This window comes from Dama dama, chromosome 20, assembly GCF_033118175.1.
Source record: "Dama dama isolate Ldn47 chromosome 20, ASM3311817v1, whole genome shotgun sequence".
Taxonomy (NCBI): Eukaryota; Metazoa; Chordata; class Mammalia; order Artiodactyla; family Cervidae; genus Dama; species Dama dama.
In genome coordinates, this window is record NC_083700.1 from 49,343,130 (window position 1) to 49,366,093 (window position 22,964).

At 38.3% G+C, this 22,964-nt stretch overlaps 1 protein-coding gene and 1 long non-coding RNA gene across 3 annotated transcripts in view; one reads left to right on the top strand and one right to left on the bottom strand.

The window, feature by feature from the left end:
• Window positions 1-7,947: 7,947 nt before the first annotated feature.
• On the top strand, window positions 7,948-21,226 carry DNTTIP2 (deoxynucleotidyltransferase terminal interacting protein 2). Of its 2 annotated transcripts, XM_061121350.1 has the most exons (8): window positions 7,948-8,083; window positions 8,959-10,601; window positions 11,931-12,069; window positions 14,727-14,822; window positions 15,885-16,049; window positions 17,269-17,378; window positions 19,025-19,143; window positions 20,974-21,226. In XM_061121350.1, the coding sequence occupies exons 1-7, from the start codon at window positions 8,012-8,014 to the stop codon at window positions 19,116-19,118; spliced, it is 2,319 nt and encodes a 772-aa protein (XP_060977333.1). In that variant the 5' UTR covers window positions 7,948-8,011; the 3' UTR covers window positions 19,119-19,143; window positions 20,974-21,226. The 2 variants fall into 2 exon arrangements, with proteins under 2 accessions (XP_060977333.1, XP_060977332.1); XM_061121349.1 differs by lacking the exon at window positions 20,974-21,226 and having other exon boundaries at window positions 19,025-20,165.
• LOC133041031 (uncharacterized) overlaps window positions 8,090-22,964 on the bottom strand; it is a 60,324-nt gene continuing 45,449 nt past the window's right edge. The window contains exon 4 of the long non-coding RNA XR_009689104.1: window positions 8,090-8,524. This is a non-coding gene — a long non-coding RNA (uncharacterized LOC133041031). The remainder of the gene's footprint in view (window positions 8,525-22,964) is intronic.

Here is a 22,964-nt window from a genome sequence, read left to right on the forward strand (position 1 = left end):
TGCCAATGTATCTAGACTTCAGGGGGACCTTTTTGTGTGTTTTTTCATCAACTCTTGACAAGGAACCAAGATTATAGATTCATTTCATGAAGGGGATCATGTATGGCTTTTTTTTAATGTGTTTTTTGTTTTGCTTCTATACCTTTAATTTCTGTTCTTGAATAACCTTTCGTTAAAAAACTGATTTTTTAAGGCTTCATCTTTTCTAAGCTGATATTCACTTCTTTATTTGGTGAATTATCAGAATATAGTGAATGCTTTTCAAATATTGAAGGATTTAATGTTTAAAAAGCCATAAAATAAAGAGTGATGATACTACCAAATAACTGCTTAAAACTGAAAGCTAAGTGAGCAATAGTGTATATAACAGATTTGTATTTCTGGGGAGGTGTGTATCCAGTGACCCAAGGTATAAAGAATTTGTATAACTTTTTTTCCAGTAAACATGACAAGAAGCTGCAGCTTATTATTATATGTCCAAAATACACTGGAGCCTTATTTTAACACAATGTACTGTAACTTGTAATTTGTTCTGTAATGAGTCTGTTTTGAATTCTCATCTAAGAAACTGTAGTCAAAAAAAGGACCCAGGTGTCTTATAAAATGTGTTTTCATGTAGTGTGAATTCTGAAGACCACATTGTGCCAGTATGATAATAGAGTATCCAACAACCAGGGCTAGAAATTGAATCACAAATAATAGCTGATAATTTTTCCATTCAAAGGAACATTTAGACAGCTGTGTGAAATGGAAAGTGAAGTTATTCTGTTTTGAATGAATGATACAGACTTTTCCCTACCAGAGCCTAGTAGTAACTGAAATAGGATCTTGATTTTCAGTGATAAAGGTCTAAGGCTCATTTAATTGTGTCTTTTTTTAGAACCTAAAAAGTTCAAGTTTAGAACTTCCTAAGTTTAAACTTAAGAAAGTTTAGAAATCTTTCTAACTTTTCCACCCAGTTTCAATATTTAGGAATGTAAGCAGTTGAGATATATATATATATATTGTGTGTATGTGTATATATATATACACACACAATATGTGAGTTTTATTTTTTAAAAATATGTACTATAACTTTTATTAATTTTTTTATAGTTTTCAGAGTGAGAAATAGGAGGGGGAAATGTTTTAATTAGATAATTCTGCTTTTATGTGTCTTTAGTAGTATACTATAAAGGCAAAATATAAAGCATCATTAAATATTTATAATAGTTTTTAATTTTAACTATATTATGAACTTAAAGTATGAGTTGTATATTTTTTAATTGAGTTGTTGCAATAATTGTAAGCATCTTGAAACACTGATTTTGAACTGTTTAAATTCAAACTGAGTATGATTTGAAAATAAATTATGATAAAAATGTAAACATCCAAGCCATAAAGTTATTCATACATTCATTCAATAAAGATGTATGGAATGCCTGCTGTGTGCCAGGCACTGTGCAAGGTGTTGGCAGAAAGACACAGAGACGAAAACAGCCCTGTCTTCAGAGAGTAGATAAGTATATTGGAGGGACGAGAGAGATCTCAGTGTAAACAAGAGCAATAAAGGGCTGCACCTGTTGTTAATAATAAAAGCTGTGAAAGGGGAGTAGGGTCATATGGAAGGACTGCTGGGAAGCAGAGTGAGGACATGTAAGAAAAGTTCCTTGAAGAAACTAGCCTTAGAGTTAGGATCATAGAGTGGGATGAGGGGTGTGCCTGGTTTGTATTCAATAAATACACCTATACTGAATGATGAAACAGTTTAACTTTAGAAATTCAGTGAAAACACTTTCTTCAAGAGCTTATTCTTATCAGATAGAAAGGAATGGCTTCTAGTGAGACAAGAGTAGGTAAGGTTTGAAAAGTCACATTTTACATAAGACAAAAACTTGCCCCAGTCCCCTAGACATGTTAGGGTATGTCTTATGTAGTTTCACTACCAGAAACGTCAGACAAAACCTTGATATGTATCTCTCAGCAATGAATAAATGTATAAAATGTTCTACAAGATTTTGGTCTGTGTTTTGGCTCATTATCTTAAGGTTCGTGTTTTACAATAAGCATTACTTATTTGGACTTGGCTTTGTTTTCTCTGTTTCTTTGCTCACTGTTGATTCTTGCATCTTATTCCATTCACATTTACTTTGTTCTTAATTATATCCTTAGTAATTCTTTCACTAAAGGTCTTTGGGCAGTAAACCTCCTAGGTTTTGTTTGTCTTAAAATGTCTTTGTTAACAATCTTAAATGATCATTTGACATTATAGAATTCTAAGTTTCCAAACACTTTCCCTCAGCATTTTGAAGATAATATTCCATTGACTTCCAGCATTTATACTCTTGCTAATGAGAATCTGGATTTTCTTCCCTAGAAATAATCTGTTTTTCCCTCTGGTCTCTTTTTTCATTTGAAATACTTGATTCATTTTGATATGTGTGGAATTAGAATAAAGCAAAAAAATGAAATCTGGCTTCTGAGTTTTCTAATAATACCAAAAAAGTAACCGTAAAGGAAAGTATCAATAACCAGATTTAATCAAAATTAAAATCTTACGTTGTTAAAAATATACTGTCAAGAAAATGAAAATGTGAGCCACAGACTCAATGAAATATGTGCAATAAATATCTTATGAAAAATAAATTGGACATAAATGTTTTTAAATTGAACTTCAAAAACACCATTCAAGATAAGCCATAATGGAAAAGAATATGAAAAAGAATGTGTGTGTGTGTGTGTGTATGTATAACTGAATCACTTTGCTGTATAGTAAAAATTAATACAAAATTGTAAATCTACTACACTTCAATAAATTTTTTTAAAAACTTCAAACCTCCATCAAGAAAGTCAAAACACCATCAAGAAAGTCAAAAGGCAACCTAAAAACAGGATAAGATACTTGAAAATCATACAGCTGATAAGGATCTTGTATCCAGAGTGTTTAAAGAACTTCTTACAGCTTAAGACAACCCAAGAAAAATTAGGCAAAATTTAGGACAGATTTTTTTTTTTCCCCAAAGAAGACATAATACTCAGTAAGAACATATAAGATGTTCAACATCATTAGTCATCAGGGAAATGCCAATTAAACCCATAATGAAATATCATCAAAGTAGCTAAAATTTTTAAAGACTGACAGTAGCAAGTGGTGGCAAGGATGTAGAGGAAGCAACTCTCACATAGTCCAGTAAAATGGTACAACTACTATGAAAAAGAACTTGAGATTTCTTACAAAATGTACCATGTGACCCAGCAACTCCACTCCTAGGTATTTACTCAAGAGAAATCATATATCTGAAAAAGACATATACCAATATCTATAGTACTTTGGAATTCTGTGGTGGCTCAGCAGTAAAGAATCCCCCTGCCAATGCAGGAGATGCAGGTTTGATCTCTGGGTCAGGAAAATCCCCTGGATGAGGAAATCACAACCCATTCCAGTATTGCCTGGAAAATCCCATGGACAGAGAACCTTGGCAGGCTACAGTCCACAGGGTGGCAGAGAGCTGAACATGACTTAGCAACTAAACAACAACATAGTACTTTACTCATAACACCTGGAAACAACCCAGATGTTTAGCAGTAGTTGAATGGAGAGATGAATTGTAGTATGCATGCTAAATAGTAGTTTTAATTTGCCTCAGTCATGTCCGACTCTTTGTGACTCTATGGACTGTGGCCCACCAGGCTCCTCTGTCCCTGGGATTCTCCAGGCAAGAATACTGGAGTGGGTTGATATGCCCTCCTCCAGGGGATCTTTCAGACCCAGGGATCGAACCTGCATCTTCTATGTCTCCTGCATGGGCAGGCGGGTTATTTTTAACACTAGCACCACCTGAGAAGTCTGAACTGTAGTATAATCAGCAATTAAAAAAAAATAACTACTGGTATACACAGTAATATATATTACTGCTGGTTTATATAGTAATAATATATATTACTACACTGGTTTCCCTGGTAGCTCAGATGGTAAAGCGTCTGCCTGCAATGAGGGAGACCTGGGTTTGATCCCTGGGTCGGGAAGATCCCCTAGAGAAGGAAATGGCAACCCACTCCAGTACTCTTGCCTGGAAAATCCCATGGACTGAAGAGCCTGGTGGGCTACAGTCCATGGGGTCGCGAAGAGTCAGACACGACTGAGGGACTTCACTTTCACTTTCATACACAGTAATATGGATGAGTCTCAGAAATAGGCTGAGTGAAAGAAGCTGGACATGAAAATACATTATTTCCTTTACAAGAAATTTTTACGACAGACAGAATTAGTATTGACTGTATTATCTATTGCTGCACCTGGATACCTCAGGGCGCCTCAAAATGTGGCAATCATGGTCATCTGGGACTCCAGTCTCCTTTGTGTGCTTGACTGAGGTTGGTCTCCTTCCAAGCTTGCTCATGAGGTGGTTGACTGGACTCAGTTTCCTTTCTGGCTATAAGCCAGGGGCCTTCCTCACTTCCTTGCCACATGGCCATCTCTATAGGGCAGCTCATAGCAAGCAATTACTAGCTTCCCACAGAATGAATGAGTGAGAAAGTACAAGAGAGAAGCCAGCCTTTTTTGTAATCTCATCTTGAAAGTGACACCCATCACTTTTGTTACGTTCTTTTCATTATAAGAAACTAGGTCTAGCCATACTCAAGAGTATGAAGAGGATAGGATCAATGGAGACCATCTTACCAGTCAAACTTAATTTAAAAGTAATATTTTGTATGCAGTAATGTAAAATGACCATGAATAGTATGTATTTTTAGGCATATGCACTAAAACTCTCATTTGAAAAGACCCTGATGCTGGGAAAATTGAGGGTAGGAGGAGAAGGGGACAACAGAGGATGAGATGGTTGGATGGCATCACTGACTTAATGGACATGAGTTTGGGTAAACTCCGGGAGTTGGTAATGGACAGGGGGGTCTGGTGTGCTGCAGTCCATGGCATTGCAAAGAGTCAGACACGACTGAGCAACTGAACTGAATTGAACTAAAACTCTCATCTTTTGGTTAAAATTCCTGCGAGAGATTCAGCCCTATAATTTAAGATTTTTAGTTAGTAAAATAGACTATTATGGGAGAGTTTCCCTTTAGGCCTGAGTAATAATTACTGTGTTTTTATATTTACTCTATCTTCCCAAAATCCACTTTGGGTAAAGAAAAGAGCAGGTAAAGAAGGCAGAGATGGGGAAACATGGCGGACCTGTTCAGTTCAAAAAAAACACTTCACAGTTTTGCCCCTGATCAGCAGACCAGTCCAGTCTTCTTATATTATTAATATGTACTAACATTTTAATCTTAGTATTTTATTTTTGTTCTTGAACTTTTTAGATTCTAAATACTAGGGAGTGTTTTGTTACTGTTGTTGTTTCATTTTAAAGGGGCCATACTTGTAAGTGAATAGTACACACTGGTTTTATATTAATAATACTCTCCCGATTTTCTACACAACTCCTGTAATCTTAATTTCTATTTTCATGCATTTGTTCATGTTAAAGTGGTCATGTATATTAAATGTTATACATAAGTATATATAAAATGAGTTAATGCATGTAAGGCACTTAGTACCAGCATATAGTAAGTGCTCTACTGGTTACTATGATTGAAGCTGTTGTCTGCTGCTTTGATCTCCATTACCCACTTTGTTGCTTCACCTTCCTTCCTCTACCCCATCCCATCACCTCTTCAAATTTAGCATGTCTTCTGTTCTTTCTTACCTACTCCAACTTACATAGATTGATGTTCTCTCAGATCCCCTCCTCTTCTCTCCACTTTAATTCCCCAGCATTTACAGTCTCCTCTCTGCTTCAATTATCAACTTTTCCCACTTGCCTCAAAGGAAGGAGCATTCCTCTGTAGCTCCATCTCCATTTTTTAAGAAAAAATTCCATGCTTTAGCTAGGATTAGGCTCAGCTGCAAAACACAGAAAATACCCAAATAACAGTGATTTAAAGTAAGAGATGTTTCTCTCAGGTGAAACAGCTCTAAAACAGTCTGTTTAGAACAAGACACTTGCTCCTTGGAAGAAAAGCTATGACAAACCTAGACAGTATATTAAAAAGCAGAGGTACAACTTTGCCAGCAAAGGTCTGTATAGTCAAATCTATGGTTTTTCCAGTAGTCATGTACAAGATGTGAGAGTTGGACCATAAAGTCCGAGCACTGAAGAATTGATGCTTTCAAACTTTGGTACTGAGAAGGCTCGAGAGTCCCTTGGACAGCAAGGAGATCCAACCAGTCCATCCTAAAGATCAGTCCTGGGCGTTCATCGGAAGGACTGATGCTGAAGCTGAAACTCCAGTACTTTGGCCACCTGATGCAAAGAGCTGACTTACTGGAAAAGACCCTGATGCTGGGAAAGAGTGAGGGCAGGAGAAGGGGGTGACAGGATGAGACGATTGGATGGCATCTCCGGATGTGAGTTTGTGCAAACTGGGAGACAGTAGTGAAAGGGAAGCCTGGCGTGCTCCTTTTCGTGGGGTCACAAAGTGACTGCAATAACAACTGATATGGCAGTTCCCCAATTTGTCAGAAACTTCTTTGTCACTGCTCTGCGATCCTTAAAGCATGGCTCTCCTCTTCATGGCACAAGATTGCTGCTTGAAAACCAGGGAACATGACTCTCCAGGGAGTGGAATGAAGTCAAAGGCAAGGAGAACCTCCTCTTTTAAGAGGTCTCTAGAGAACTACCCAACACTTAATGATCTGTAATTAGCTCAGACAGCCGTATCTGTCTGCAAGGAAAACTATGAGAGGAGTTATTTAGCTGAGGGCAGTGTGCCCACTGAAAATTCTGTACTTTGTGACTTTAAGGCAAAAAAAAAAAGTTTTCTGTTATAAAGTAGGAGAGAAAAGATACGATGAGGCGCGCGTTCTCATCTCCAACGTCTGTTTACTTCTTCAATCCATTGCCCTCAAACATATTCTAGCTCTTCTCTCTTCATTCTGAAGGAAAAATCAAAAAGCTTTTCTTGATTCTGGTCATTTTCCTTTCACTGAAAAAAAAAAAAAAAAAAAAAACCTTTTTAAAAAAACTCTCTCTTTTGCAATTTAACATTCCTCTATTCTGCTTTTTCCCCATCCCTACTCACGATCTCACCTTTAAATTATATAGCTTCCTTCCTAAGTAGTCGAGTTCCTGGGCATTTAGCAAACACGTCTTTTACTCTAACTAGGTCTTTTATTTATGTTTAACTTCACACATAATACAAGAGTGTGTGTGTGGGAGGGGCATTTAAGGTGTTGGGATAGATAATGCAAACGTCTCCTTTGACCATAACCATGGCTACATTAAGACTTTTGCTGAACAAATGAGAGGATACATGTAGTGGGGCACATGATGCTAATTTCGAATTCATTCGGGTGTAATGAGGACAAGGGCCCTAGATCATTGCGGGAAGGCCTCTCCCTGCACCAGCCTGGTCTGTCTTCTACCGCACTGTGAGTGAATCCAAGTGAAGTCGCTCAATCCGACTCTTTTTTTTTTTTTTAATCTTTTTTTTTTTATTAGTTGGAGGCCAATCACTTCACAACATTTCAGTGGGTTTTGTCATACATTGATATGAATCAGCCATGGATTTACACGTATTCCCCATCCCGATCCCCGCTCCCACCTCCCTCTCCACCCGATTCCCCCGAGTCCTCCCAGTGCACCAGGTCAATCCGACTCTTTGCGACCCCATGGACTGTAGCCTACCAGGCTCCTCCGTTCATGGGATTTTCCAGGCAAGAATACTGGAGTGGGTTGCCATTTCCTTCTCCAGGAGATCTTCGCGACCCAGGGACTGAACCCAGGGCTCCCGCATTGTAGGTAGACGCTTTACCGTCTGCCACCAGGGAAGTCCCGCACTGTACTGAACTCTAAAACCCAAGCCCTTCGGAATCCCGGCTCCGATTGCCTCGACCTAGGTCTGAGGGGCGGAGACGGCACGAGATTCTCTTGAGTTCCGAGATTCTCGCGGCAAACGCGAGTGAGGCGCATCTCTGACGTACTTCCGGGGCGTCGGAACAGGGCGGCCGCGGGAGCCGCACGCCTGGAAGATGGTGGTTACTAGGTCTGCGCGGCCTCGGGCCGGGAACCAAGCCACGTCAGTTGAAAGCTCGCGGAAGAAGGTAGGAGAACTCGAAAGTCTCTCTCATTTCTTTTAACTGCTTCGCAGAGCGGTGCTGAGGAAGGTGGGCGGTGCGGGGGTCTGGTGGAGCCTGGGGAAGGAACGGCAGAAAAGCCAGAACTGGCGGCGTGCTTCCGCGTACCAGGCTCCCCTCTAAGCCTGTAGCTTCTAAAGACCACATTGGAATCTTTTAAGGTAATCCTTGGCAGGTAATAGGTAACTTGATGTGCGTAGTTCAGCTCCGTAATGCAGATGCAGTGCTCGCTTTTTAACCTTACTCTAAAGGAGAATTAATTTCGGCCGCCAAGCGTGGATTGGAGAAGGCACCGTTTTCACGTGGGAAGACTGGTTGTGCCCTGACAGCATTTCCTTCTGGAGTGGAGAGGACTGCGGTGACGTCACCTCGTAATTCAGTGGTGCTAGTTGTCTGCTGTCTCTGATGCTGCGATGAAGGGAAGGGAACATTAGTATTAGTACACGTAGATATGAAAAGTAAGGACAGCGACCGATTCCATTGGCGTGTTTTCCTGAACACATCGTTGGTTTCTTTGTTCTTTACCTGTATGTGTTTCGGAATGTAAGGCCACCAAGCATTTGTGACCTTGCGTGAGGAAAATTTTTATTTGCAGTTGTTTTGTTTCCTAGAGTCAGGACTGAGGTGACGCTAGTGAGGCAGAGCCTGCAAATGCGAAGTCAGATCCAGTATCTGGCTGTTGATTTTTTAAATTGTGGGTGGTGGTGGTAGTTATTGTTTTGCATTAATTTTGTTTACTGAGTTTTTCCAGTGCCCCCTTAAAATTTGCCTTTGAAGGGAGTGCCTCATTCGCTTTGCCCTTGTCCCAGCCCTACCTAAATTACAATGTGTTTGGCTTACAGAATTCTGTTGTCACAAGACTTCAAGTGCACCCAAAAGGCAGGAAGGGGTCTTCACCTGATAACCCAAATACTGCTGAATCACAGACCACTCCAGAACGAAGTCCAACTCCTAAAACCAGGAAGAGTGGAACTACAGGCTCATTACCAGAAATGAACAAATCTTCGACAGATGGCGAGATCTCTGAAGCAGAGTCAAATTGTTCTTCTGTGTCTGAGGTCCAGGATCCTATTTTCAGAGTAACTAGGAGAAGACAGATCTTAGTTGCAGGCACCCCAGTTTCTAGTGTAAGGAAAAGGCTGAAAATAACTCGGGTAAGTGAGTCTCATACTGAAGAAGAAGTGTCTGAAGCAGAATCACATGTTTCAGGTATTTCTAGAATTATACCTGGCACAGAAATGACAACCAGAAGAAGTAAGGCTAAATCCCAAAGAGAGCCAAAGCAAGAATGCCATGTGGAAGTTATTTCTGACGCTGAGTCATCGTGCTCAGACGTTTCTTCATTTAATGGAATTGCAACTAGGAGAACAACAAGGAGTATGCAAAGGAAATTACAGGCACAAACTGAGGAGAATGATACTAAGATTGTACTAGAAAATGAGAAGGAAATCACACATACACCTGTGAATTTAGAGGATTCAGTTAACAGACGAACTTCTCGTTTACTAGCAAGATCACTTTCTCAGATAAATAAGCCAAATTTCTCTAATAATGAAATTTATAATGACCCTGATGATGATTCCGTCTTTGGAATCTCAGAAAAAAAACTAGCAGTGAAAAAAACCCGAAATTTTACCATAAGAGAGGAAAAGCAGGACAGTATTTCACCTCTCAAAGAAATATCAAAGCAGAATTGTAAAAGTTTAGATGAAGAAGCCAAAAAAATAATAGTTGGGGGAAAAGAAGGTAATGAGAAGAACTCTCAGTTGAAGAATCTTTCTGAACTTCAGGACACTGGCCTTCAGCAGTTAGTTTCTCAAAGGCATTCAACCCCTGAAAGTAACAAAACCACATCAGAGTCCACAACTCTGAACTGTGAGGCTGTGATGAAATCATTAGCTCAAACATTTGCCGTTGTGAAAATGGACAGATGGAATGGAGAGAGAAAGAATGCCATAAAAACAAGTGACAGTTCAGAACCTGGTGATGATAGTGATAGTGATGAAGAAGAGTGCACAGTTATAGGTGTCAGTGAAGACATGAGCGAAGAAAAGGAGGTAGATTCTGAGAGTGTTACCAAACCAAGTAAACTTGAGTTCAACACAACTCAGGATAAAGATGATTCTGTTTTGTTAGTTCTCAGCAGTGATGAAAGCCAGCAGTCTGAACACAGTGAGAATGAAGAGGACACTGTGTGTTTTGTTGAAAATAAGGGTAACAAAGAGTCCCTAAATGGAGACTCAGAAAGTCTGTCACGTGACAATGCATTGTTTGTGATTGACACTACTCCCGGATTGAGTGCTGATAAAAATTTTTACTTGGATGAAGAAGACAAGGCAAGTGAGGTTGCCATTGAGGAGGAGGAGGAGGAGGAGGAGGAAGAAGAAGAGGAAGAAAGTGAAGAAGAACTATCAGACCATGACAGAAATAAAGATAATGAGTTTAGTGATGAAGACAACTTGCTAAGTAACACAAAATTTAAACTGTAAGTTTTATCTTTTATTTTTTTAAAGTAAGCTTTTGATACGTGCTTCAAGTGGCAATAATTTACCATAGAAATACTACAAAGCATAGGAACTGAAAAAAATTACTGCTTTGGGTTCTTTATAAAAGAGCTTTGTTATCTGTCAGGGTTTCCCTTGTTTATTTGGGTGTCATATTTTTCCCACTGGTGAGAGCTAAAAGTACCCTGTTTGATGGTGTATTAAAAATGATCTGTTAAGATTTTCTTGCATGATTATGAAGAGCAACATACAAAAGGGAAGGAAGGTAACTTGGCTTTTTTATACATGTTGATTGTAGAGAAATTGAAAAAGAGAGGAAAGCTGAGAAAAATAGTAACCTATAATCCCATCCACTGCCATTAAAAAGCACTCTTTGGGGGCGGTTTCTTTAGTTTTTCTGTTTTCCAAATTTGTTTTTCCCAGGCACAGGCCTTTGGTGGCAGTGGATCCACTGAAAATGCAGGTATCCTTGGTTAAGGAACTGTACATTAACAGATGTCTTCACTCTAGTGTCTTTAGTCTTCACTCTAAACCAATGAAATCTCTGAGACTAGTCTCAGTGTACTTATTTTAACAAGCCACACCCTTTCCCAGGATAACTGTAACATACACTCAGGGTTTATAATCACTGCCAAGGCACTGTAATTGAGTGCCTTGTTGGTTGTTTATGGAAACTTTAAATTGCTCAGTTTATATGAATAATTAGGGAAGAAACTAAGTCCAAGTGTTTATAAGTGTACTTATAAAAAAGACTTTAGTAGTTACATAAATACAGCAGAAGCCCAAGCCAGCTGCTAAAGATTCTGATATGGTGGGTCTAGGGTATGACAGTTAAATTTTTTTTAAGCTCTGATGGAAAATACAGATGCTCACTGTTGTTTAAAACTCACTGATTTAGAGGCACTACTAAATGTCTTTAAATACTTAGGAAAACATTCCAAGTTTGGATAACTTAGAAGTACAGAGAAGAAGGCCGTATCTGTCTCATTGGCTTTTGAGATGGAAGAATATGGACGTTTATTAATTTACTACCTACATATGAAATTGAGCTAAATGCCAGATTATTTCCTCCTTTTTTCTGTAATTCTTTCCTTGTAAAATACGTGTATGATGTCTGTTGACTTATAATATGGCCTTAATCCTCTTTTAAGAAAATTTGGGGAATAAATTTGGATGTGCTCTCCAAAGACTTAATTCATTATTTATCCTATAATTTCTTCTAAATGAAAAGTCTCAGTTTTCATTTTGAATTGCTAAACGATCTAAAGATTATTTCTTAATCACTTAAAAAGTGATCATTTCTCTTTCAGTCTGAAGTTGACGAGCAGCAGCATAGATCCTGGACTGAATATTAAGGAACTGGGTGGTTTGTATATTAATTTCAATGCAGACAAGCTACAGTTGAACAAGAGAACCCTAACACAGATAAAAGAGAAAAGGAAAGATGAGGTAAGCTGCACAGAGTAGCCCACTGGTTTTCACAGAACTCACCAGTCACTTCTAGAAATGATTTGTCCTTGGTAAGAGACTAGTTTTCTTACAGTGAAACCACATTAGCCTACTGTGCTACTTTTTTCTCTCTTTCCAGGAGAGTCATTTCTTTTTTATCATAAAATCCCAGCTAAAGGTGACATTTGAAAACTAATGTAGGATCAGTATTCCTCTTCTGGCGAGCACCAGTTATGATCCCAGAGTTTTTTTGTTTTTTCTTGCTATACTTTTCATTCTTCACTGCGTTGGACTCTGTTGAAAATCTGAAAGCTGTGAGTACCCATTAACCCCACCAGGAAAAAGCATATGTGCTCATAGACATAAAATTGTACATACATTTTTAGAAGGAAATTACACGTTAGGTAACCTTATATAAGCCCTTGGTTTCTGCTGCCACCTTGAATGGCTTCCTCCTAAATCTGTCGTATTTTCTAGTCTTGCAGCCTACACAGGTCTTTAAACTCAGGTGCCTTTTCTTTGTTCATTCAGATGTGCTCAGGCACTTGACTTCACTACTTGCCCTTCTTTTCTTCCTTGCCTGAACCAGCTCCTCCTCTTGTATTATTTATCCTGGTTAATGACACCAAAATCTATTTCTCTTTTGTAATCAGTAACTAAGCCTGAAGGACAGTGCTTCTTATATACTTTCTATTAATATTCCACTCCCTCCTTTCCACCCCACTGTCACTGACTAGTGACATCTGTTTTACTTTTTCTAGACCACTGCATTGGCCTCCTCTTCTTCAAGCCGTCCTCAATGGTCTTGCTAGATTTCTCATTCTGAAAACACAAAATACCATCTGACCATGATATTCTCCTGTTTAAGTCCTTGAATGGTTCCCCAGAGCATTTCAAGGTGCCTCTGTTGATCTGGCTCTGTCTACCTGCTGTGTTCTTAGCACTGAAAAAACAGGATTTCTCAACCTCAGCAAAGCTGATGTTTGGACTGGATAATTACTTGTTGTGAGCAGATGTCCTGTGCATTACAGAATGTTGAGCAGCATCCCAGCCTCTACCCCGTAGGTGCCAGTAGCATTCATCTCTGCCAGTTCATGCCCCCACCTCAATGTCTTCAAACATGGCCAGTTGCTCTCAGTTGGGAACCACTCTAAACCCCACTATAGTACTTGATACACAACCAGCTCTTAATAACCTGTAAAATAAATGTCTTACACTCTTCTCTGACTGCTAGGAAAGTCTAGACCACTACCGTGCTACCCAGCAACTTCTAGCCCTAAATTTGAATTGAGGATTTAATAATTGCAAATGTTATTTACCACGTTAATATTTGCTGCGTTCCTGTGAACTGTTCCTGCCAGCTAACGGTTTTGTGAACTGTCTTTAGTTCTTGTACCAGGGAAATGACTAATGAGTCTGAGCTTCCTTTTAGTCACATACGCAGTATTAAGACAGTATTTAATTACCCTAGGCAAGTAATCAAAAGATGCAGAAGACATTTAGGAAAAGATTAACAGACTTGACTACATAAAATTTTTAAACTTAGGCAATTAAAAACATCTAAACAAAGATAAGTAAAAGGCCATGGGTTTAATACCACTAAGATACAGAATATAATTCTTCAAATTAATAACACAACCTTGTATAAAAATGAAAAAGAACACCGCCCTCCCACCCCAAACAAATGCATGTCTTCTCCACGGAAAAAGACTTATACACAGCTAAAAAAAAATACACAAAAAGATGATCAGCAGCAAATGGAAACATTCATGAGGTACCACTGACAAAACAGAGATAATCACCAGTGTTAGCTATGTTTAAAAAAAAAAAAAGGTACCAATTAACTTCTGGTAGGAGTTTGTACTACTTGGATTCAAGGCAATTTAGTGGTACCTATCAAAATTTAAATGACACATTTTGGAATCTGTTTTACAGAAATAAGTATTCAGAGATGATGTTTACAATGTTTAATGGAAAAAATTTAATGGAGACTATTAAACTAAATATCAAGAAAAATTGTGCATAACTGCTATGAAGTTGATCTTTGTATGAATTGACATTGAAAGAACATCTCTGATGGGTTGTTGAGTTGCAAAAGGCAGATTTGCTTGATGGCATGATTTAATTGGTTACCATTAAAACCTTGTGTTGTTTAATCAAAATCTATACTGCTGTTCTTATTAGTAGTCTAGCTGGTCTCAGATCACATAAAGCTGTTTTGTCAACATCAAAAGAACTTAGCCTAGTCAGGTGTTTTTTTGTTTGTTTTTTGGGGGAAGTTCCAGAACACTATAGCATTGTTTCTGTTGTCTTTGTTTTCCGGTTGGTTGGTGCAGGTGGCTGGTTGCAAACCAATGAAATGCGAGTGGACACATTAATGTATGTCTGGTGTGTGCAAATTCAAATTAGAAAAAAAAATTGAGATGAATATTAACTTTATAGATACCCTAAAATAACCCTTCAGTAAAGCATTTTTATTTTTATATAATTTACAGATTTAAGGACAGGAACAACTTTGCAGTAGTAAGTCTATCTATAAAGAAGGTTAATGTATCTGGAGTCATCAGTGTGGGAGATGTTTCCTTTTTAAGGCAAAGATGTTGAAAAAAATACTGACATTTTGACATTATTTTAAAACCAGTTTAATATTTTTGTAGCTTCTGCAGAAAACTGTCATTACTCCTGAATTTGAAAAAAACTACTGTGTCCCACCATATAGTGAATCAAAATATAAACTTCAGAAAAAACGCAGAGTAAGTACAGTGATTCTTATTTAGAACACTTAATGTGTTTGACTATATATATATTCAGCTTGTCTAACGTGGTTGTACAATTAAAATGTTTCCAAAGAAAATTATCACAGATGTCTAAGAGCCCATAAAATATGGTTTCATAAACACGTTTCATATAAATTTTCACAAAGTAAAAGTATACCAATAGGCACATTTGGATACAGTCTTTTTTCCCTTTATTAAAAACAGTGGCAGCCAGCATATGAGGTCACTGTCCACACCGTACTATGTTGCGGCTTATAGATACTGTTCACAGAGGGCTGGGAACTCTGTTGTTAGCTCTTGAAGTAATGTAACCAGCTAAAAACACCAGCCTATTTAGTCTGCCAAATGAAAGCAAGGAATTTCTTGAGTAAAATACATGGGACTACTTCCATTTCAATTAATAAGCATAAAGAAATTATGAATGGTACATGAGGAAATTTGAGGATGGTGTGCCAGTTATGTCACTGATATGACCAGAGCACCCTGGCGGGTGGTAAACACTAATATTTGCTGATGAACAAAAAAATGAAATTAAGCAAATAACTTGCTGTAAGTTTTCCAAAAAATAGAAATATTTTGAATTTTAGAAATAATACAAATTCCGGGCTTGTTGGAGAGAGTAACTCTTAAGAGACAACTGGGTGACCGAATAAAAGTGTTAAAAGTTTACAGAAAGGCTCCAGAAGTAAGAATGTTTTTATACTTTACATCTTGTAGGATATCTCAGACAGTAAAAAATCGACATTGTCGACTATTCTCCCAACAAGTCAGCAGTTCTTACTGAGATGCAAAATAAATTTTAAGGAGCCTTCATTTATGATACTGATAGTGCTCTGTCTAACTTGTCAAGAGAAATGGATTTTTGTCATTTAATTCATTTAATGAAAGGTGTATCTGGAGACTAATACTTACATTCCTGTAAAGTAACCTTGTTTTTAATTCATGAAATTTTCTTCATAATATTGAAATGGGGTGTCGTTATACACTACTTATTAAAAATTAGAATTTTCTAATTGTTTTTGGAATTTTTAATTTCAGCAAGAGCGACAAAAAACAGCAGGTGATGGATGGTTTGGTATGAAAGCGCCAGAACTGACAGACGAACTGAAAAATGATCTCAAAGCACTGAAGATGAGAGCTAGCATGGACCCAAAAAGGTTTTACAAGAAAAATGATAGAGATGGCTTCCCTAAGTACTTCCAGGTATGAAGCAAACAGAATAATGGTAGTGATGTTCTGAGGATTTTAGTCTGAAAAACACTGTAGTGACTTGTTTCCTCTTAAATGTGTATTTACAGTGTATATCTGCTCAGACCATATAATAATGGCCAGAACCCAGTTCAGATAACCATCAGCCTGTAATGGCTTTCCTCATCAAAAGACATGTTCTGAATGGTAACTAGGTTTCCAGATGAGCTCTGTAAATATGGAACCTGTAAGATGGGTGTGCCATATATTAATGATACACCTCTGTGGTATCAAGATAATCAGTTAATACCACCAGTGATTCTTTATAACGTTTAGGATAGACTGTCTACCCTGTGATGTAGCCTTTCACAATCTGCACCCACACCAGTTCACTAACCCTTATTTTGGTCACATAGCCCTCTAAGCTCCAACACACTCAGCTGCTCAGTCTTCTCAGGATGTGCACAGACTGGTCTAGTCATTCTGACTTTAGTGTTTGGCTCTGCCATGTTTGCTTGGTGGAATTTTACCCATACAAGTCCAAGTGAAAATGTCATCCTTGTGAAACCTTCTTTACCTCCATTTGGTAGAATTGGCCACTTAGTTTTCAGAGAATCTAGAGTGTTTTGTTCAACATAATATTAGGTTATGCTTTCATTTTTAGCCGTGTCTCTTTGGATCTTCTATAAAATTGGCCATTCACTGGCAGGGACCAGATACTCTCTGTTTCCCTAACCATGGCACAGTTCCTGGCACATAGCAGACATTGTATATTTTACTTGGTTGAATGTATGAACAAATGCCAAGTGTTCAGTAAGAAGGTTCTAAGCTGGCAGCATTTATGATAACCTAGGAGATCTAACAGGTATATAGTAGAATGTGTGTACCAATCTTGTTCAATTGGAAAACTAAAAAGGTGTTACTTTTATCTGCCCTACTTTTCCTCTATTTAGACTATTCATCAAGAATTTATAGTCTAGCACTTACATAGAAGGAATTTTAGTTTTACTCAAAAATTTTAATGAAGAAATGTCACTAGTAGGACCCAGTGCAGGTTGAATAAGTGATTTTTTTAAGAAATGTCAAAAATTAAATTACTAACTTTAATATTGGTAAAATATAAGCTGTGTTTTCCATTCCTTTCTATAAATGTACTTTGTTAGAGCTCCCCTGAGGTATGAAAACAGCTTGGCTTTCAGGTATTGCATGACTTATTTCAATCATTCATTCATAGATTGGAACCATAGTTGACAATCCTGCTGACTTCTACCATTCACGAGTTCCCAAGAAACAAAGGAAGAGAACTATTGTGGAGGAACTGCTGGCTGATTCTGAGTTCAGAAGGTAAAGGAATTTATGTTTCACTTTATAATATATGTTTTCCTTTAGAATGTGCAAAAACTTTAAATTCAAGATAATTTTTAAATGCTTTAGCATAGTTTCTCAACAGAACTATTAGGTATATTGGATGGGATAATTCTTTCTTAGGGAGGACTGTAGACTGTAGGATCTTTAACAGCATCCCTGGTGTCTGCCCATTAGATGCTGGTAGCGTACTCCCCTCCCTCCCAATTCATGACATTCAAAAAATGTCTTCAAACGTTTTCAGATGTTCCCTGGCATGCATAAGCATTCTCGATTCAGAACCACTGCTTTAGAAGGAAATGAGACTAACTAGAGGAGGCGCCCACAAAGGAGACCAGGAAAGAAGTGAGGCAGAAAGAAAACCAGGAGAGCAGTGTCATAGAAGTCAAGGAAAGAGTGTTACAGGCAGGTAGAAGCCAGAGCGAGTGGTTAACAGGAATAAATGCTGCTGAGAATGCAAGTGAGCTGAGAACTAAGATCTTCCTCTGGATTTAGTACATGGACGTCACAGTAACCTTGTCAGGAGTTTTTAGGGGAGTGATGGGGAGGAAACCAGACTGGACGATACTTGAGAGTGAATTGACGAAATAAGAGATGTGAGCAATACGAGAGAGGCACAGCTAGTGAATGGAGCTGGATTTTTTTTCCCCCTGAGATGGGGGCAGTTAAGTATGTTTAAATGTCCTTGAAGCAGGTATGTGTATAGCATAGATTTAAAAGCATGCCTCATATAGAAACTTCTGCTGAACTTCCAGACTGGTTTAATAGTAAAAGTGATAATATTTATGAGGTTTTAATGATTCTGGGTAATGGTGAAACTTTTAGCAATAAGCAATGCTCTTTTCTTGCTTATTTCTCTCTCCCTGGAAATCTCATCCCCACAAAGTTGTATTAATCTATATACTGTTGACTTTCAAATGTATGTATAGTCTGAATCTCTTCTGAGTCCAGAGCCACATAACCTGCTGCTGCCTCAGGAACAATAATGAATATCTCATTAGCCCCTCTGAGAGCTGACTGGGGCCTCCTGACTTGGTCCTTCTATACATCCTAGTCCTCTCCCAGTGACCTGTTTGTCATGACTGAACAGCATTGCCCTCAATCCCTTAGGGCACGTCCTTATACCGCCACCTCCCTTTAGTCCCATGTTCAGACTGTCAGATTTCCTCCCATTTTCCTATCTCTTAAGCCTGTCTCTTTCTATCCCACAGAGGTGTTGGGTACAAGGTGATTGAGTCTTTGCTTACTTCATATATTGACCTACATTTTGTGACCTTCATGATAGCAGTCTCAGAAATTACAGCATGGGTCTCTAGTAGTTGAAAGTTTCCAAAAGCCTGCCTCTACCATGGCCACTTTTTTCTTACTAGACTACAAGCTCTGAGGGCAGGGACTGTGGCTGACTCGTTCACTGCTTTGTCTCCAGCTCCTAGTATGGCTTATTCATGATGGAACTTGGTACAGATGTGATGGATAGTGAAAATGCAAAACAAAAAAAAATTTAGAAGCACCTGCCCATCACCCCCACCCCCCACTGCCCCCCAAACTCCACCAAAAGGTTACATTAACTTCTGATGTCTGGTGTGTCATACTTTAGAACTTAAAGGTTTGGTTTTTTTTTTTAGATACAACCGAAGGAAGTACTCAGAGATAATGGCTGAAAAGGCAGCAAATGCAGCAGGAAAGAAGTTTCGAAAGAAGAAGAAGTTCCGTAATTAAGATTCACCAAGCAAATCACAAAATTGTACATCTCCTCTTTATTTATTTACTAAAGATAATTTAAAAATTAGCAAGACCGTCACATAAAGTAACATAGACTGGCACTATTGGGGGGATTTCTCTTTAAAAAATTGATTTGAGAGAGAATCAGTCACTTGCCACATGGAATAAAAATAGGTGTGTCTACAAAGATCCACTCATGTTTAGACCCTTTGAGGAGGGAAAAAAGGAAAAGAACCTCAATCAAAATATTTAGAAAATATAAAGTTTGCTGACATTCAAAAAATTTAAAGTAGTATTTTCAAAGATACATAAGCAAAACTGTAATTATTATGTAGAGATGTACATAGGGAGGAGATGATGCCCTATGTCAGTTGCACATTCAAATCCAGAAAACTGGTAAAGCTGTGATACAGAGATCTTGTTGCAAGTATAAAAGTCACAGTTGAAATCAAAGAAATGTTACAAGTGTTGGAGCATGTTTATGTTAATATATGACCAAAGAACTAAATGAAGCTATGAAAAGGACTTAAAAGATAGACTACTTGGAAAGTTTGGGTTAAAGGTAGAAACAGGAAAGGTAGAAACAGGTTAAAGGTAGAAACAGGAAAGAAACAGTTTCTTTCCTTAGCAACTGAAACAGGAAGAAAGATAGATTTTTATCCACATTCAATGTTGTATTCCAGTGAATAGTATTCAAATTCCAGTGAATAGTATTCAAATAATTTTAACTTGGCCAGGAGGTAAAGTCTCCAGTGACAGAAATATGCATCCTGGCTAAGCAACTCATGACACCCAAGGAACACTAGTCATTTCTATTCATGCTTCTTGGTGGCTTATTGCTTCCTTTATGTCGTTATTCACAGGACCTCTATTTTCTACCGTACTGCTTTCTTGGGATTTCAGTAAATAAGAAACTTCCTATTTTGTGTTTATTGCTCAGGATCACAATCAGCCTAGTAATAAAACTAAATGACATTTATAGGCAGAGTGAGGGAAGCATCTGTATCTGTTCATTTTTATAGTAAAACTTTTATTTCAAGAGTATTAAGTTTTACGTTAAGGACCTGCTATAAGAGAATTAGCTATCAAAACAAGAAGCATTTACCTCATACACGTTCTTCCAGGAGACATTGTTAGCGGAATGTTTCTTCAACTCACGCTACTGGCGTTTTAGAACACTCAAAACTGGTGGCCCTTTTGTATTGTGTTTCTCTGTGCAACTGAGAATTTACCCAGTTTTTTCTCAGGCTCAAGGGAATGGGTCAACTTTTTATCTATTTGTAACTTGCCTGCTGGTTTCTGACTCATGAATGCTAGAATAGGTTGAATTATCTGGTATTCAAAACTGCAGTTACGACAGATAATTGGGACACTATAGTGCATTTACAGGGAACACAAAATTGGAAATCTCCATTTGAGCTTTCTAGATTGGGAAGCAGTGATAAGGAAGAGAATTGAACCTAGTTGCCAACCTCGCTAACCCGCCTTAGAGGTGCTCACCAAGTGTATTCTGATAGCTGATCCTTGGGCAAAGGGGTGAGGGGCTCTGACCCCCAAGCAGCTGAAGGTCAGAAACTTAAAGCAGGCCCTCTGTGTCCACAGCTCCGCGTCTGAGAGCCGCCTGGTCAGCTCCTGCAGAACATGCGGTACTTTAGTGTGGATTTATTGGAAGATCTATAAGTGGACCCACCCAGTTCAAACCTGTGTTGTACAGGGGCCCACTGTATTTACTTATGGTTATGTTGTAACACGCGCTTTTTTGGCTCCACTGATTATTTTATATGTATTATCTTTACGTTTATACTTTATTCAGATTTTCTTAGTTTTTTACCTAATACTCTTTCTTTTCCAGGATACTGCAGTCTTTTTTTTTTTTTTTTTTGGCTGCACTGCAAATTATACAGAATCTTAGTTGCCTGACTGGGTTTTGAACCTGCACCCTCTGCAGTGGGAGCATGGAGTCTGCCATTGGACCACCAGGGAAGTCCCTTTATGTATTTTTTTAAGTCACATAAATAACTTTGAACAAAGTAGAGAGTTATTAACAAATTAAAATACCTTATTCAGTGAAATACTGAAATAAACTGAAATACTTCAACTAAAAATCAGTTTAAGTCACCTCTGTTAACATTTACTTTAAGGGATTAAAACTGGTAAGATGCATAGCTGTATCTCAGATATGATCTTCACAAGTTTAAATCTTCAAAACAGAGTATCAAAGTATATCTAGGTAAAGATGAGAAGGAAGTCTCTTAGTGCCCTTAGGCTTCTACAAAAATCTGTATTTGAATAATGGATGTATTTGTCTTGTGTTTTTTTGTTGTTTTTTTTTAAGCAAAGCAACCATTAAGAAACAGGTTTAGTGACTTTGGCTTATGTCAACTAAACTCAGTTCACTTACTGGAGCTATTTGAAGGCTAATGACTGTCAGAAGTACCAGGACTTCTCAACTGAAAAGCATTATAAAGTGTACCAAGTGCTGATACAGTGTAATGAAAGAAGAGCCTTCAGAATACCTTAAGGAGCTCTTGAAAGATACCCGAAATGCTTTTAAGACAACTTAGAAATAGTCTGCAATGCTAGTTTTGGTTGTTTTGTTGTTGGTTATTTTTTGGGCGGGGGGGTGGGGGGTTGTTTTTCTTAAAGTAAGGAAATTAGGGAAAGGAAAATGAAGATGGAAGAAATTAGAAAACTAGCAGTTGATGAAGGCAAGTTCTCAGCTTCCTAGAATCTTAACACAAAAATCAGCTCTGTTCAGTGTTGTGCCATGAGATTAAAAACAACTGCTTTAGAGAAACACCATTATACGTGTTTTTAAGACCGGAGGAAATGTCTCATGGGTTCCCTAACAAGGCTGTCAGACTACAAGCCATGCTTGGCTGTTCAGAGAATAAATAGCAGGCTTTTAAAAGGAAGAAAGGCTGTACAGAAATATTTAATGAAACTTTGAGCAATTGGGATAAATTCAAGGGGTTGCATTCTAAATCTAGCAAATATAAGAAAAACTCACGTGAAAAAATTTTCAGTACCATCTCTGGAATATGTGCAGGTGCCCGTTCAGTTCAGTCTCAAGTAATGACAACTACTGTTTACAGTAACCATCTACAACATCTTATTGGAAGCATGCAGTTAGGATTGAAACAAAATGATTTACAAACTCCCAAAGCATCTGACTAGAACGTAAAATTCAGGTCTCATTGTTTAAAAGTGAAGACGGAATGCATTCAAATTATAATAATTTCCCTGAAGCAAGGTCAGTAGCATGACTTGTCTTAAGCAGATCAGTGTTTTATCAGAGTTGGAATGTTTCAAACTATGAAATGTGAGTTATCTAAACTCATCTAAACTCTGGAGGTGGTTCTGAAATGTAAAGTTACCAATAAACACTGAACACCGCTGTGAGAAAGGGGAAGCTTACAGGTTCAGGTGACAGGTGTTCATTCCTTATCACTGTGTAACAAACTGCCCCAAGACTCACTGATTCAAAACAGCCACTGTTTACTCAATCTCATGATTCAGTGGGACAGGGCTGGGCTAGATGGCTTGTACTCCACATGGTATCAAATGAGGTCCTTCAGCTGGCTGCTGAGCAGATCTCGAAGGCCTAACACATTCTTGAAATTTTTCATCTTCAGTTTAATGGTAGTACAGTATAGAAGGGCTTCCCCAGTGGCTCATCAGTAAAGAACCCGCCTCCCTGCAGGAGACACATGGGTTCGATCCTTGGGTCAAGAGATCCACTGGAGTAGGAAATGGCAACCCACTCCAATATTCTTGCCTGGAGAATCCCATGAATGGAGGAGCCTGGTGGGCTACAGTCCATGGGGTCGCAAGAGAGTGGAA

Excerpts from the sequence above, each read along its gene's own strand:
- DNTTIP2 (XM_061121350.1), top strand. The coding sequence starts at position 8,012 with ATGGTGGTTACTAGGTCTGCGCGGCCTCGGGCCGGGAACCAAGCCACG. Across the intron at positions 8,084-8,958 it reads TTGAAAGCTCGCGGAAGAAG|AATTCTGTTGTCACAAGACT; the intron begins GTAGGAGAACTC and ends TTTGGCTTACAG. Across the intron at positions 14,823-15,884 it reads AACTTCAGAAAAAACGCAGA|CAAGAGCGACAAAAAACAGC; the intron begins GTAAGTACAGTG and ends TTTTAATTTCAG.